Source organism: Candoia aspera, chromosome 4 (genome assembly GCF_035149785.1).
Source record: "Candoia aspera isolate rCanAsp1 chromosome 4, rCanAsp1.hap2, whole genome shotgun sequence".
NCBI classification, from domain to species: Eukaryota; Metazoa; Chordata; class Lepidosauria; order Squamata; family Boidae; genus Candoia; species Candoia aspera.
In genome coordinates, this window is record NC_086156.1 from 40,527,825 (window position 1) to 40,544,119 (window position 16,295).

Genomic DNA, 16,295 nt, shown 5'->3' on the forward strand with positions numbered 1-16,295 from the left:
AGGAGCTGATGAGCTTGGGACTTTGCAAAAGCCCATTTGGACACTATCAAATGCTTACCTCTAACCCAGAATATTACAAATGACATCACATTGACATAATAATATTCAAGAAGAATATTACAAATCCAGGACATTCTGATAGCACAAGCTTTTCTGGACTGTATTACTTCAGGCTGCAGGTAATGGATCACATTTTTTTAGTGCTCTCTCTGGGTCAACAAGGACCATCAAAGGCTTTCCCAACAGATCCAAGACAGTCAGTACTGAGCCCCAGCACTGTTCCTGTGGTCAGTACTGAGCACCAGATCAGTTCCTATACTTAATTATGTATATAAAGGAAAATTCACCCACATGCACATTCAGAATACATGAAATCCTCTCACTTTTCCCCCAGCAATCACCTCCAAGCTAGGTTGGCTGAGAGGAAATGACTGGTCCAAAGCCCCAGTGAGCTTCAGTGGCTGAAGGTGGACTGGAACTGGGTCTTCCCAGTCCAGTCAGGCACCTTAACCTCTATACCACATAAACCACAGGGCAGTATCCAGTGATGTTCTTTTGCCAACGCAAAACATCTACTTTTGGAAGGTCTGCTTCCAGGACTGGACAAGTGCCAATTCAATATCTTGGTTCTACTGAAGTTCACCATTGCACAAGCTTACAACTTTGTTATGCAAATTACTGCTCTCTCAAGGAAGGTTTAAAAAACAGAAGTTCAGATACTGACTTTACCACAAAGTTTAGGGGTAAATTTATATCAGACCCTGTTTCCTAGCTTGTTTCACTAATTATAAGGGCAAAACAATTGGTGGTGGAAACCTTAGATGACAGAATACAAAAGTGCTGAGTAAAGTAAGTATTGTGAAGAAAGGAATACCTTTGTTGTCAGATACGGAAGTTTGGGGCCTGAATGTCTCCTCAGTTAACTTTCCTAATCTGTTATTCTCCTGATTCTGTCTGCACCACAATTTGCAGAATAGAAGGGAACTGGTTGAGGGGTGCTAGCTTAAGCTTCCTCAAAGATATGGTACTTTCTGTTTCTTGACATAACCTTTGACATGGACAGGGCAACACTGGGTTAGTAAAATCACTTATTAAAATGTTTTTATCATCAACTAAATATTTAAGTTAGCTAATTTCCAAATACTCAGCATGTTAAATTTCAGCATATTGTAAAAAATGGTCTTTAAGTCTTTCTGTATTAGATTATGTTCTAGAAATATGTCGGAAGTCAAGCAGAACAGTAAGACCATTAAATTTGTTGACATGTAGTGATTTGCTTTTTAAAATTGGTGGGTAGGCAAAGAAATAAGTCGTTTAGTCTCTTTAATATTTAAAGTATCCTTTAATCCTCATAAATCTAGTCAGATTTTGTATCATTCATTCAGTATTACATTTTTGTAAACTTTTTGTAATTTTTTTGTCATTTATAAAGTTCCCGAGTCCTGCTGCAAATATAGTTATATATCTGAACATACTACAAGGGAAATTTGTATTAATTAGAAATAATTAACATCTCTTTTGCAAGTTAAAAAATGGCAGGCAAATGTTTATTTTGTTACCTGTCTTCACATGTATGGTAAAGAGTTAGCAACCATTCCACCCTACTTTCATAAACTCTTAGCAATCTTACAGAATTTCAGTCCAATTTTAATTGTTTTAAGCATTTTAATTTGGGTGGGCTGGGTGTGCCATTTAAAGGAATGACTGACACCCAGCAACACAAGCATGTTTTTGCAAACTTGGCCATAAAGAATGGCTTCTCATAACATTAAAAAAAAAAACTTTACAGTTGTCAAAATCCTTAGAGGTAATACTCTAATGAGGCCAACTGTAGAAAAATGTTGCAAGTTTTTGGTTTCAAGTACTCTTCATTAGATAAATGGATTTAAAAAGGGGTGGTGGTGGAATCCGGCTTATGTTGGAGGCATATCTGTACTAGGTCATACTATAAAGTGGAATAAGGAGCCTTCAGAGTGACAAACTGGGATTGTTCCATATACAATGATATTAAGGGCTGTCCCAAATTTACTGCAAATGTGCATGTTGCTCATGCTTAACTCTAGTCTGGCTTAAGTACTTGCTTCCCTGAATTTTTTTAGGGGGAGATGGGCGGTGATAGAAATGTGAATAATAAATAAATAATAAAAAATTCGTTTCATTTCATTTCTACCCTGCTACAGTCAGAATTGACTCTTGGTGATTTGCATGGAACCAACAGAAGTAAAAAATCTGCTGTAGCAATTAAAATAATGAAAATGAAAAACAAAATCAAACTTCCCAAATCCAATTAATAAAAAGTTAAAAGATGGCCATTCTTCACTAAGGAACAGCTTGGGCTTCTGCATCTTTCTGAAAATAATCAGAGAAGGTACCAATCTGATTTCTACCAGGGGACTTCCAGAGAGCCAGCTCTGCTCCTGAAAAGGAGCTCTTTGTGGCCTCAGCTCCTTTATTTCCCAAAAGTAGGGACTAAGAGTAGTTTCTCCTGAGGAAGAAACTACTAATAGGTCAGTCCAGTTTGGGCTGGACTACACAACTGCAGTGTTAGCATTTTGTTCTCCAGCTTTCCTGTCTGTGAAGAAGGAGCAGGAGGTGAAGAGCTGTTAGCATTATGGAGTATTGCTATGGTCTCTGTGGGCGTTTCATAGTAAAATGCTGATTATTACTATTGGAATTCGCGTAGAATATCTGGTTCTTTGTCATGGAAAATGGATTTTTGGAAGGCTAGAAACTGGAACTACCATTCTAACAACAACCAGGAAGCTTCTTGTATTGCACTCTAGTCTGAAGAACCTGATTGCATGAAGGGAGATAAAGACTTCTCAATGGATGGAATAATTAGACTATGAAAGAGTCACCCTGTTAGGTTTATGAATTTTGGTCATGGGTCATTTATAGCTGTAATTATTTTTCTCTCATAAACATATTCCAGCACAGTGAAAACTGCTGGTTTTCTATTGGTAACTGTGGAATACTTAACAGTTAATACTTAACAGTTTGTTGTTGGTTTCTTACGTGATTAAAGGCGCTTGAAACAAAAGATCATTCAGTTGTGTACAAAAAGTGACCTTAGGTTTTGTTTCTTCCAGTATAGCCCGCTATATATTTTGGGACAGGCGTATTAATAAAGGATCAGTTTAAACAATGAAGAACAGTGGGAGAGTAACATGTCTTCCTTTCCTGATGTGTAGTTAACATGCAAAGCTGTATGAGCCAATAAGGTGATGATTCCTCATGCCTCTGCGTCATCTCTTACAACGATGTTTCTCAGTTTCAGCAACTTTAAGATTGGAGTTCCCCAACCACATAACTTAAAGTTACTGAGATTGAGAAATACCATTTTAGAAGATCACCTTGCAGGCGTTCATGCATAGCACCGCTGCCTCTGGGCTACTTACCCTTCCTAGTTCATGTTCTGCAGGTTGGGGAGATGGGAAATCAAGCACTGATCCTGCCTCATTCTCATATGTTAAGTGTGGTGGAGAAAATAAATGTAGCAAATAAAATGGAGGCTGCACCCTTTTCCTTCCTGTCTTTTAGTCAATCCCAGCTCTTTTCTTTGCCTAAATCCTCTCAGACCCAAACTGACCCTCCCTGCCCCAGACAAAGCCTCCCTGCAATCCCATCTAAACCAAGGACTAGAAGTCTCCTCACCAGCTCTCTGTACAGCCCAAGGGCAGCCCTTACAAGGGAACTGCAACACGGAGAAAACCCCAAAGCCCCATCCTCCGTCAGCCTGATGACGTTCAACCTTCCATCTCCTTAACAGTGGGCTGCCCCAGCTCTGCTCCCCTCCTGAAAGGGCCACTTTGCCTAACGATAAAAATGACCCCAGGGACAGGGACAAGGACCTGCCTAGCTTCCCCAAACTGGCCAGCAAATCAGATCCCTAGGGTTTCCCACCTTGTAGCCCTCAACATCTGTAAACATCTTTGCTTTCCCATTATTTGGGGTCCCGCTTTCTTGTAAAGCAGGCACCCAGTGATTGTTTCAATAAACATGGTTCCTGCTCCTCGGTGTTGTGCTCTGTACTTCTGAGTTTTCCACAACAGTAAATTGGGGAAGTTCCAGGCAAAGCATGTACGGAAAGGCACTGCCAGAGCAACCAAGGGTCTGCTCACCTATTTCATGATTCCTGAATTGTCTTATAAAAGTATTTGGAAATAATATAGAAAATCAAAAATTACAGTTTCTAGAGCAATAAGGTGCAAAAACAAGTTTGATCACTGGGCAGGGATGCTAAAAAATAGTAACAGAGGAGACAAAAATCCCTACTTTTCTATTGCAGCACAGATATTAATTTCCCGCAGCCCTCTTGATAAGCTTTCAGTTGGTTCTGTTACTATGATCATGTTAAAATATTCAGATACTGTACATAAGCTAAGTGTGCACCCTTGGGTTCTCTTTCCATAAGTGAGGGACAAAGAAATCTTTAACTACAATAAACATGTTTTGCGTACGCAAGGAGATCTGACAGCCTTGAAACCAAACCTTTGCAACTCTGATTGGCTTGTTCCAAAGACTATAATTTCCTAATTTGAATGTAACAGTAAACTGACTGAAGACATCTTGGAGCATATGTTTCTTCCCCAATGGGTTGTACACAAATGTAAAACATTTACTTGGCATTTTGGCTTGATATCTCAATTTTTTTTAGTAATTGAACCAGCAAGTTAAAAAGGCCACAATCTTGCCCAGTATATAGAACTGCTGCTATAGAGTTTCCTTTCCCTGTCATTAGTTTCACTGTATAAGTTCACTGTTTCTCAATCTTGGCAACTTGAAGATGTGTGGACTTCAACTCCCAGAATTCCCCAGCCAGCATGGTTCTCAGTGTTGAGAAACGCTGGTATAGTTCAGCCAGTGCTTTTCTGAATGCACTGTGAAATTGCTCTTTTTAGCTATTACTGTACTATGTCCATTTTTTAGCATTATATTAATGTTACAGGTATTTATCTCCATTAATTTTATTTTTATTATATGTAAGTTCCCCAGCCAGAGGTTTTCCAGGCACACTGAATCTGAACCCCCATGATACCCAGCCAGCATGATCTAGGGAATTACAGATGATTACAATTATAGCATAATCTTCCTGGGGAATTACAGATAAGGTCTAATACCTAGACAGAGCCATGTTGTGGAGGCTGCATAGCAGCGTGTATTTTCCAGAGTCAGTTCCAGAGTTCCTTATATAATAAACCATGGTGCAAAAGAGACCTCTTAATTGTCTACACTACAATTTAATTTAGTGTTAAAACGATGGAGTTTTACAGTACTTATATCCTTTTTGACTTTCATCTTGAAATAAACAACTATGCTCAATGCAGTAGCTATGATTTCATATTTGGAAAAATAAATGTGTTATGCTGAAAAGAAGCAAAAGAGTCATTTCAGATTGTCCGGGGTATCAGCACTTTATCCTACGTGTATTGTATAGCAAGGATGATGAGCTATGCCTGTCCCAAACACAAGTCTGCAGATTTTCTCTGGGATCTCTACTCTAACACCTCTTTTGTTCCTGAATTCTGGGGTACCTCAGTATACAGTAGCTAGATGACACAGCTCTTCCTGGGCAGGTAGTCTTCAATGGACTGTTCCCTTATGTGGAATTGGAATGAGGAAGTAGAAGACAGTCCCCCTTTCCTAACTAATAAGCTTTTAAATAAATGGCATTTGTTTCCCACGTTTACCAGGATTACCAAGTCCAGGTGGATTTGGAGTATGTGAGGCTAATTATGTGCTGAACATTGGAATGATCAATAAAAAGGGATCTTTATTTTAATAAGGCCAACAAAGGAAGAATGAGAGAGGTGGGCTAGTTACATTAAATTACAAGAGACTGAAAGCCACATCCTGAAGCTCCAAGTCACTAATTAGAGCAAACAGAGATAAAGGGACAAAGGTTAAAACAATGCTTTTCACCTCAACAAAAACAGCACTGAAAAGAAATTAAAAATTCCTGACACTACTGCCAAATCCTTTCCCTGTGGATGTTTCCTTACTTTATCTTTTTGTTTCCAGGCATTACTATTCAGACACTGCACTGCACCGAGGCCTAGTAAGGAAAATTCTAATCCTTACTGACTTGGTTCCTCTGAGGATTCTCAGCCAAAGTACCTCTCAGGTACAAACAAACTTCTAATTTCCTCTCCCTTGAATCCTAACTCTTACCTCCTGTTGGAAGAAGACAGTAATTGTGTTTGTAGAGTAACGTACCAGAGATTATCAGCTGGCTCACCTAATTCACTTAAGAGTCACTAGTTAGCATGTTGGTGTCCATATTCTACATTCTGGTCTTTAAATTGAGACCAAACTGGCTTCCTTTACCTGATCAGCTTCTCAGAAGTTTAGAAACCTTATTTGAAACCCAGACCAGACCTTTAGCAGCAAGTTAACATTTATAATAGAAAACTGTATAGGAATAATAGCACAGCATGTATGTCCTGTTTAGATCCATAACCTGCAAGGGTGTTTTAATATAGCCCCCTGCAAAGAGCATCTGCCACAATAATTGGGCTCTAGGTGTGCACAACAGTGAAGTCCTCTTCTTGGAGAGCCAAGTTCCAATGCACTTCTTTTTGTTACAAAACTTGTTTTTCTCGTGTTATAGCCATTGGAGGGATGCATTATCTGTTCTAAACTCAAACGAGCAACACCTCAGATAAAGTTGGATGACATCTCCAAAGGGTATATAATGCATAGTATCCTTTTTTGGAATGGGTGGCTAGGATTGTGTGTCCAGTTCATGTCATGAACTGGGCAGCAAAGCAGTTGCACTGTTCCCAGTCTTTGTCATTGTGACAGGTTAGGGGGCTGTGGTATCTCAGCTGTTCTGCTCTCATGCCAGTTTCCAAACAGAAACTGGGAACACTTATTTCCTCCACTGGATCTCCCATCATATTAAACTCAGCAGTTTCTCGTCCATGACAGGGCTTAAGAGTATTCATGTAGTAGAACTGAGGTTTAAATCAGATTTCTGAAGTCTTAACCACTTCTGAAGTGATTTGTTTTACAGTTTGCTTTCTGTGAGGGGATTCAGTCCAGAGGCATCCACAAGGGACAGATAAAAACGTCAATATGGCTGTTGTGACCATTCCCCCTGCCCCTGTGGAGATACCCTTAATTAGATGTAAGCCACTAGGGTAATCACTATTAAGTTACCCTTTTTAGAGATATATTTGTTAAGTAGAAGTATGCCTGTTTTGTATTCTGGAATTATTTGCTATTTTGTGTTATTGCATCCTTTCCCAACCTGACACCCTCCAGATACCTTGATCCCCATTGTCATGACCCCGTTGCAAGGCACAAAGAGCCTCACAACGTGGATCATGATCATTAAGAAAGAGAGGAAGGAGATAATTAAATCAGCGCTTAAACCAAGCATCCAAAGCACCCACACCCATGGAATCATATGCAGCTGAATAGAAGGACTTCAGATAAGCAGCGATAAGCCGCACCTGGTGCCCTGGAGGACACACCTGAACCAAGAGGACAAGGACAGCAACCGGGAAAACGCCCCCACAGCCATCAAGAAACCCATCAAGGGGAATGGGGACAATGAAGGGTGGAGGAGCACGGGACCCCGCAAGAGGGTATATACAGGGCACCTCAACACGGCACCCCCATTCCCGTTTTTCTCTCTGTCAGTACCGTTTCAATAAACCAGAAATCCTTAATCCCTATTAAGTGAGTCCGTGTCTTATTCGGAGCGAGGCTGACCCTGACACCCATGCCTCTAGCCAGCACACTAGTGGGGTACATTGGGAGTTAAAATCCAGCTTATCACAACAGCAGTCAGATTGCAGAAGCTGTGTAATACAATCTAACCACATTTTTCACAATTACATTTTCCTAATGAATATCATGGTGATGTGCAATTTCCTCTGCCTAATTATGTTTGCGGTCATTTGTTTTCCTTCTCTAGATATGCTTGCTGTTATTTGTTTTGTTTGTGTAGAGTTTCATTGGTAGGAGTGTGATTCACAAGGATTTCCTTAAAAAATTTGTCTGTAAAAATGAAGTCATTTGGGGCTACCCATATTCTTGGCTGAGAAAATCCAAATTCACCATGACACGGTTGTAAAGAGATACAGAAATGCTAATTCTTTGCTGCAATTTAATTGTCATCTGGACTTATGCAGCCCAGATCTGGTAGCCCTATACTCACCATCTGTCATGAGTAAGGATGACGAGCAGGGGGCTCTCACCCAGACTGTCAAGCGCATGCGTAGCACTGAGGAACTGTTCAGCCATTCAAAGAGACACAGATCGGGACCGCCTTAACCTTTGGGGTTTATATGGCTGGGTTTTCCCACGCTTTCTCAGTTTGTTAGGATTCTTGTTAAGTACTACTAATAAATATTAGAGACCAAGTCCTCGCCTCAGTGTGTTTCCTGGTAATCAGGACATCATCTCTGTCTACCTCTCTCTTTCTGTCTCCATCTCTCTGCACATACACACACTTATGTATATCAAAATTATATAAACCCATATTTAGTTCTTCCAGCATGTACCTTGATGTTTTGAGATATCTTGGACATGTTGCCTTTTAATGTCATGTTCTCAAAGTCATTACAGTACCAAACTGTGTGTTTCACTTACAGTAGCATCCTACTAGACACTTCTCTTTCCTTTGACATAGCTAATGCAACAACCCTGTATGTTCCATTCATCAAAATATAGATTTTTACTTGTTTTCCATGGGTCATAGGCTTTTTCCAATTTATATACTTAGAACTGTTCTACCCTTCAATTTTAAAGAACTAATTTTGCACAACCTTGCCAACAATCATTTTCTTTCTCTTTTCCTTAAGATCTCTTGACCATAAAATATGAGATGGCACCATGTGATTCACTCAGCAAGATCTCTTTCTACCTCTTGGACCGAAAAAAGGAGCAACTTATGAGGCTTCCTAGCAATCCCAAAGGCACCTCATCAAAGCAACTGAGCTACGATAAACTGACAGGTCCTTGGATCTTATTTTACTTTATATTGTATAAAAGTGATTTAGATAGATTATTTGCGATTTTCCCAATGCTCAGAGCCTAGGTCAGAGATAGCATTCTCTTGGTATGATACTCATTAACTCAAACTCAAAGTTTCATAAATCATTGTTTATGTATGGTATTTATTCATCACATTTGTGAATATTAAGGCTAAGCCAAAACATATTTTGGAGAACAGTTTTCATATTAAAAGGGCTTCAGAAATGTTTCTCTGTTAGCATCTCTGCTGGCCCCATTTACAGATATGATCTGCTGGGAAATACTTCTCACTGTTCTTAGGTGCCATAATTGTGGAATGCTTTCTGCCTTTACTCAGTTGTCTTCAAAAACAGTAAGATAATTGTGGTGTATTGATAGTATGGAACCTGTATGTTACCACTGGTAAATTTTTACACTTCATCTACCCAATTCAGTCCTCCCCAATTGCTAGGATAGTTTTTCCCAAATTACAATCTGAAAGTAAAAGAGTGAGTATTTTACTCACCACTAGTCCCAGCATTATTTACCTTATATGTTAAAATAAATTTCATTTATATTTAAATACAGCATGAAGAAATACAACCTTCTCAGCTTGTTGATAAATGGTGTATATGTGTATTATATATATGATTGTAAAGATGGATTGTACTTCATAATTAAAGATTAAAGATTGTGTTGCAAATGACCGTATTGCAGCATTTCACAGTCTTTGGGTTCTGTTCAAATTATCTGTAACTCCCTCCCCTTTCAATATATTATGTTCATTGGAAAAAAAATAGATAATTTTTTGTTTATTTCTTAAGGTTATATTTTAAATAATGTAAAACACTGAGAATTTTTTTCTAGAGCTTTTGTAGCAAAATTCTTTATCATACAAGCAGATGAAAATGTTCAGTCTTCCCTAGATTGTCACTCCAGTACATCTCCCATAATTTCCCAGCCAGGGTGCCTGTTCTCAGGTTATATAACACTTCTCTAAAACAAAAAGAAATTGGGAATTTGCTGAATGCAAAAACAGTGCTCATGCCTTGAGGTTCATCAGTATTTGATTTGTCTGGAAAATGAGTACATTCTTTTTTTTAAAAAAGGACTTCCTTTCTTAAATAGTTTAATTTGGATTTAAAGCAATATGGAACATTGTGGTGCAAGGTCATTAACCACAAAAATGCTTGCTTAATTTGTCACTGCTGCTAGAGTCCCACTGTAAATCTCATTAATGTGTCTGCTACTGTAAATGAAAGAAAGTAATTAAGTTTTATTACCACTATTCTAGAAAACCTGTGTTAAAAAAAGAAAAAAGAAATTGTCTGTCTCAGAAATGGTGATATTAGAGTGAGATAACACCTTACGGTCATTTATAACAGTGACCCCCTGGACATATAATAAAAAAGACTTTGCCAATGAGATTTCCCATTTGATGCAATCCTCTACATGTTTATCTGGGAGTGAGACCTACTGAACTTAATGGGAGATTATTTCTGAATAATTATACCTTGATTTGCACCATAAGCTCTACTGACGTCTTTCAGAAGGTACGTCTGCTAAAAGGGTTTTTTTTTTCCTTTTCCAGGAATGTCCTTTTAAAAAGCAAACAGACCATGAAGATGTCTACGTATTAACCTGTTCTTGAATTCCATTGTTGGTGAGAATGGGGTTGCAGTTTTGTTCCTGAGACAGTTTGCCACCACTGTTGGGTAAATGAGAAGCGGTTGGGTGATTATGCTGACATCCCAGCATGCATTTGGTAGACCTGTGGTTAACTCGCTCCCTCTCCATGTGTCTGCTTCTACAAAGCTTTGTCCTCATGATACTGTGCTTTCATTCTGCCAGTATGTGCCCCAAAGGTTGCCTTTGCTCTCATTCTGGAGGTTTGAATGTCAGCTGCAGCAATGCAAACCTGAAAGAAATACCCAGAGATCTTCCTCCTGAAACTGTCCTACTCTACTTAGACTCCAATCAGATTACATCCATCCCAAATGAAATTTTCAAGGACTTGCACCAACTGAAAGTCCTCAACTTATCCAAAAACATCATTGAATTTATAGATGAGCACTCCTTCAAAGGGGTGGCAGAAACCTTGCAGATGCTAGACTTGTCAGACAACCGGATTAAAAGCGTGCACAAAAATGCTTTTAACAATTTAAAGGCCAGGGCTCGAATTGCAAACAACCCTTGGCACTGTGATTGCACCCTGCAGCAAGTCTTGAGAAGCATGGCTTCCAACCACGAAACAGCCAACAGTATCATCTGTAAGACCTCCGATTTAGATGAACATGCTGGGAGGCCATTCCTCAACGCAGCTGATCCTGACCTCTGTAATCCTTCTAAAAGGACAACTGATTATGCCATGCTAGTCACCATGTTTGGCTGGTTCACCATGGTGATATCCTATGTAGTTTACTATGTGCGGCAAAATCAAGAGGATGCACGCCGGCACCTGGAGTACTTGAAATCTCTGCCGAGCAGGCAGAAGAAACCAGATGAAGCAGATGACATTAGCACTGTTGTATAATGCCCCCACATCCAGTGACAGACTGCAGTGGCTGCTAGGTGTGGATAGCACGGATGCCAGCTGTTTACTTCTAACATTCGTGGTCAACATGTTAAGACTTTTTCCAATTAAACTGAATTCTGCCACTGTCTAACTTTCTAAAAAAAAAGATTTCTGTTTTGGGATGATAACAGTACTCTTTTATTGTTTCTCTGGTGGTATTCTAAACCAAGTGAACTATTATGTAAACATTAGTTTAGACCCATTCCACTCTTTAATAATGAAATTTATTTTTTTAATTTAAAACCAAATAAAAGCTAAACTTTGAACCATGTAAATGCAGAGTAATTTGTTGATCCAAAGACTGTCTTAAGAGCCTAGTTTACCTATTGCTGCGTGGGCAAAAAAGATTTACAGTAATCAAAATGTGACTTTGAATCAGATCAATTCAAAATTCCTGAAATTGGATCTCTGAAGATATATCCAAACCTTGATATTATATTTATGAAATAGTTTATGTTTGTATGTGAAAGTGACCATCTAGCGTTTTGTACTCCAAGATGGGTTCTACTATACAGAGTATGCATAGTATACAAGTTTGTCATTTAGGTATTAATGAATTGATGTTCCGATTAGTTCCTAGCTGCTGAATCCTTTTTTTAAAATAAAAGCTTTATTAAATTTAGAACAAAGATACAAAGATAAAAACTACAAAAAAGAAAAAAAAACTACAAAAAAAAAATAGTGAAAAAACAAAAAGAAAAAAGATTTTTTTGAGAGAAATTACAAGATGACTTCCAACTTTCAACAACAAGAATATACAGCAATTTCCACAATTAGTCCCTTACTCTAAATTTAACCAAGATCACATTATTTTTACAAATCATCCCATAGTTGTCGAGTCGTTTACGACTCATGGTGATCCTATGTATAACAGAATGCAATGCGCCATATGCCTGACTATTCTAGTGTTTGCATCCCTTGTTGTGGTAATTGTATCAATCCATCACATTGAAGGTCTTCCTCTTTTCCACTGGCCCTCGACTTTACCAAACATGATGTCCTTTTCATCATGACTCAGTAAGCCTAGTTATCTTCACCTCTAGGGAACATTTTGGTTGTATTTCTTCTAAAACTGATTTGTTTGTTCTTCTGGCAGTCCATGGTATTTTCAATAATGTTTGCCAACACCACAATTCAAATGGATCAATTCTTCTTCTATCTTCCTTTTTTAATGTCCAACTTTCACAGGCATATGTGGCAATTGAGAAGACCATGGCGTGAGTCAGGTGCACCTGTTTTTAAACTGATATCTTTACTTCTGAAAACTTCAGATAGGTCTTTGATGGCAGATTTTCCCAGCGTGATACGTCGTTTGATTTCTTGGTTACTACTTCCCTTGGCATTGATCGTTGATCCAAGTAGAATGAAATCGTTGATGACTTCAATTTCCTCTCCATTTATTGTGACATTGTTTATTGGTCCATTTGTGAGTATCTTCATCTTTTTCACATTCAGGTGTAGTCTGTATTGCTGACTACAATCTTTGATCTTCATCAGCAAGTATTTCAAGTCTTCTTCCAGCAAGCAAAGTTGTATCATCTGCATATCGCAGGTTGTTAATGAGTCTTCCACCAATTCTGATAACCGGTTTTTCATTCATTCCTGCTTCTCAAATTATTTGTTCAGCGTACACGTTGAATAAGTAGGGTGAAAGTATACAACCTCGCCGCACACCTTTTCCAATTTTGAACCACTCAGTATCACCGTTTTCTGTTCTAACAACTGCCTCTTGACCCATGTACAGGTTCCGCATGAGTGCAATTAAGTGCTCTGGAATTCCCATTCTTCGTAATATTAACCATAACTTGTTATGGTCCAGACAGTCAAACGCCTTTGCATAATCAATGAAACAGAGGAGAACATCTTTCTGGTATTCTTTACATTCAGCCAAGATCCATCTGACATCGCGTCCTCTTCTAAATCCAGCTTGAACTTCTGGTAGTTCTCTGTTGATGTAAGGCTGCAAATGTTCTTGAATTATTTTCAGCAAAATTTTACTAGCATGTGAAATTAATTAAATTGTTCGATAATTTCCACATTCTGTTTGATCTCCTTTCTTTGGAATGGATATGAATATGAATCTCTTCCAGTCAGTTGGCCAGGTCATTGTCTTCCAAACTTCTTGACATAGAAGAATAAGCGCTTCCACTGCCGCATCTGATTGTGGAAATATCTCAGTTGGTAATCCATCCATTCCTGGAGCCATGCTTTTCACCAATGCCTTCAGTGCAGCTTGAACTTCTTCCTTCAGTACCAATGGTTCTTGATCATATTCTACCTCCTTAAATAGCTGAACTTCGACTAGCTCTTTTTTATGCAGTGATTCTGTATATTCTTTCCATCTTCTCTTAATACTACCCACGTCATTTAATGTATCTATCATCCCATAGGCATTATAAATATAGGCATTATAAATACAATATATTAAATAAATATTATCATCCCATAGGCGGCATAAAAATCAATGAAAGCAATTGCTTCTTCCCCTTATATATAAAGAAAAATGAACAGATACATAAACCTCCAAATCAATTCCCTCCCCCTCTAAAAACCCATTTATGAAATGTTTCGCTCCTACCACTCACTATTCTATATATTGCTGGCCACTATATTAACCATCAAATTATAAAAACATTTTTAAAAACATTTAAACTATCTACTTTCATGCTTAGTACTACTATAACAGTCTTGCCTCTATTAAACCTTAAAGAAATCAAACAAACTTTGAACCACTACGAAAAATCATACAGCCTTGAAATCAATCCACATACTTAATTTCTTATCCTGCCTTAAAATAAACCAGAACATTTATTTGTCTCCATAATATACACAGGACTTTTTTAATATATAAATCAAAGAACCCAAGTGCTCCCCTTAAAAAATCAGCAGAAAGTTTCCCACATAACCAAATTATCTCATTCTCAAAACAAACTCTGAGACAAACAAACCAGTCCTTATCTTGCAATTGTAACTCATGAGCAGCATATATTCATCAGCTATTATTTCTTCACCTTCTAGATTCTCAGGAGAAATGCCTCCTTGATAAATCACTTCCTCTCCTTTCAGAAAATCCCCAACCAATTGATACATTTTAAAAATAATATCCCAAACATCTTGCAAAATAGCTTGAGTAGTTTCATGTAGCATTTGTTTGAAATCAGCATGGAGCTCAGCAAGCTCAGTGGAAAGTTTTGTCCCATTAAGGTCATCCATGATTTAGGCAGTGGTGTCTAACTCTCCATGAAAATGCTTCCAGAAACTATTGAATAATACTGACAAAACAAAAAGTATGCAAACCAATAAATATAGTGTCCCAGAAAAGTGAATAGAAAACTAAAAACTCAGAGCATCAAAATAAGCATGTAGGGAAATGTTAATTCCTTCAAATTAGATAGAAAAATAGTTATGGAAAGATGCTTATTTATTCTCAGTCCACCTTAAATTTTAAATGGGAAGCAAGCCAGCAGTTAAAGTTTTAAGGCTACTCCAGAAACAACGATTAACACCGAGGGATTTGTTTCTTCTTGCTGTGAAAGCCCCTCTTAAGGTACAAAAAAACTTTAAAATATACAAATTGTGTGATTTAGAAATGAGAAAGGCTCAACTTAGTGTCCCTTAAGGACTGCAGCGTGGTCTGGAAATGGTGGTATCCCCGACTCCTGTCTCCTCTTACCGGATTAGAGCCAACTCTCTTGATGATCCTCAGGCTACAAGGCGACGTTTCAAAGTACAAATGGGGTGATTCTGAGTGTTTCCTGTCCATGAAAACGCTCTAGGGCAACAGGAAAAACCTGCCTGTGCCCCCAAAAAGAATCCACGCTGCGAGGTCTGCCTGCTGAACTCAAGGGCAGGGTGTTCAGTCAGCCATGTTATCACCGGAAGTCCCCTAGCTGCTGAATTCAAATTGTCCACTTCCTAGTGATTTTGAAACTCATGTATTTTTATTCTGGCTACCATGCAACACAACAGCTTTCCACAACCAGGTACCAAAACGTGTTGGGTTTCAGCTCTTTCAATCTCCATCTTGCATAGGCATATTTGCTGGGGATTTGGGAAGTTGATGTCCAAAACATCTGGAGGATACTGAGAAGTTTGTTACAATAGAACATAAACTCTTATATTTGAAAAGATGTATACTGAGTGTTAGAATTTTTTTAGTTTTAGCTTCATAGAGAGCATTGGAAGACTCACCTGTGCAAATCTATTTTGAATTGAGATTGAGGTATAACTTTTTCTTCCCCCTCCTTTCATTCTAGCTTTTAAAAAATCCACATACACTGTTAGGTAAAATTACTTTTCATATAAATATGAAAGGTCTTATAAATATGAATAGAGTTTGCAGTTCTTTAGCTCGATCTTCAATTTTTACTGTGATTCTGAATAAACATATCTGTAAGCGAGATAAATACAGAAAAACATGTCAAGAATATAGATGCAATTGCTGGGTCCTAACTTAATAATAAAATGGGCTCCTTAAAATCCATGGGATTTATGTTAGTTGGATTCAGCTTGATGTATAATTAGAACCTGTGTAACAGATGACAGCATTGAGTCAAAGATCTTGAAAGCCCAGCTATGTCAGCTCTTGTCAGTCCTAGGCTCAGAGAATTCCAGAGCTGTTGACTAGGAAGTTGAAAAAAAATGGCAATGGCAAACCATTTCTGCAACTTGCCAAGGAAACCACATGGAGGTTTTCCATCAGGACTCCCTTTTGTAGAGATTTGTAGAACCATACAGCTGATAGGGACCATCCAGA

At 38.3% G+C, this 16,295-nt stretch overlaps 1 protein-coding gene across 1 annotated transcript in view; it reads left to right on the forward strand.

Annotated features, from left to right (window-relative positions):
* Window positions 1–11,814, forward strand: part of LRRC3B (leucine rich repeat containing 3B) — a 45,247-nt gene extending 33,433 nt beyond the window's left edge. The window contains exons 2-4 of the mRNA XM_063303909.1: window positions 6,022–6,124; window positions 8,814–8,966; window positions 10,556–11,814. Coding sequence (XP_063159979.1) covers window positions 10,721–11,497 — 777 coding nt within the window. The 5' untranslated portion in view covers window positions 6,022–6,124; window positions 8,814–8,966; window positions 10,556–10,720 and the 3' untranslated portion in view covers window positions 11,498–11,814. The remainder of the gene's footprint in view (window positions 1–6,021; window positions 6,125–8,813; window positions 8,967–10,555) is intronic.
* The last annotated feature ends 4,481 nt before the right edge of the window (window positions 11,815–16,295 follow it).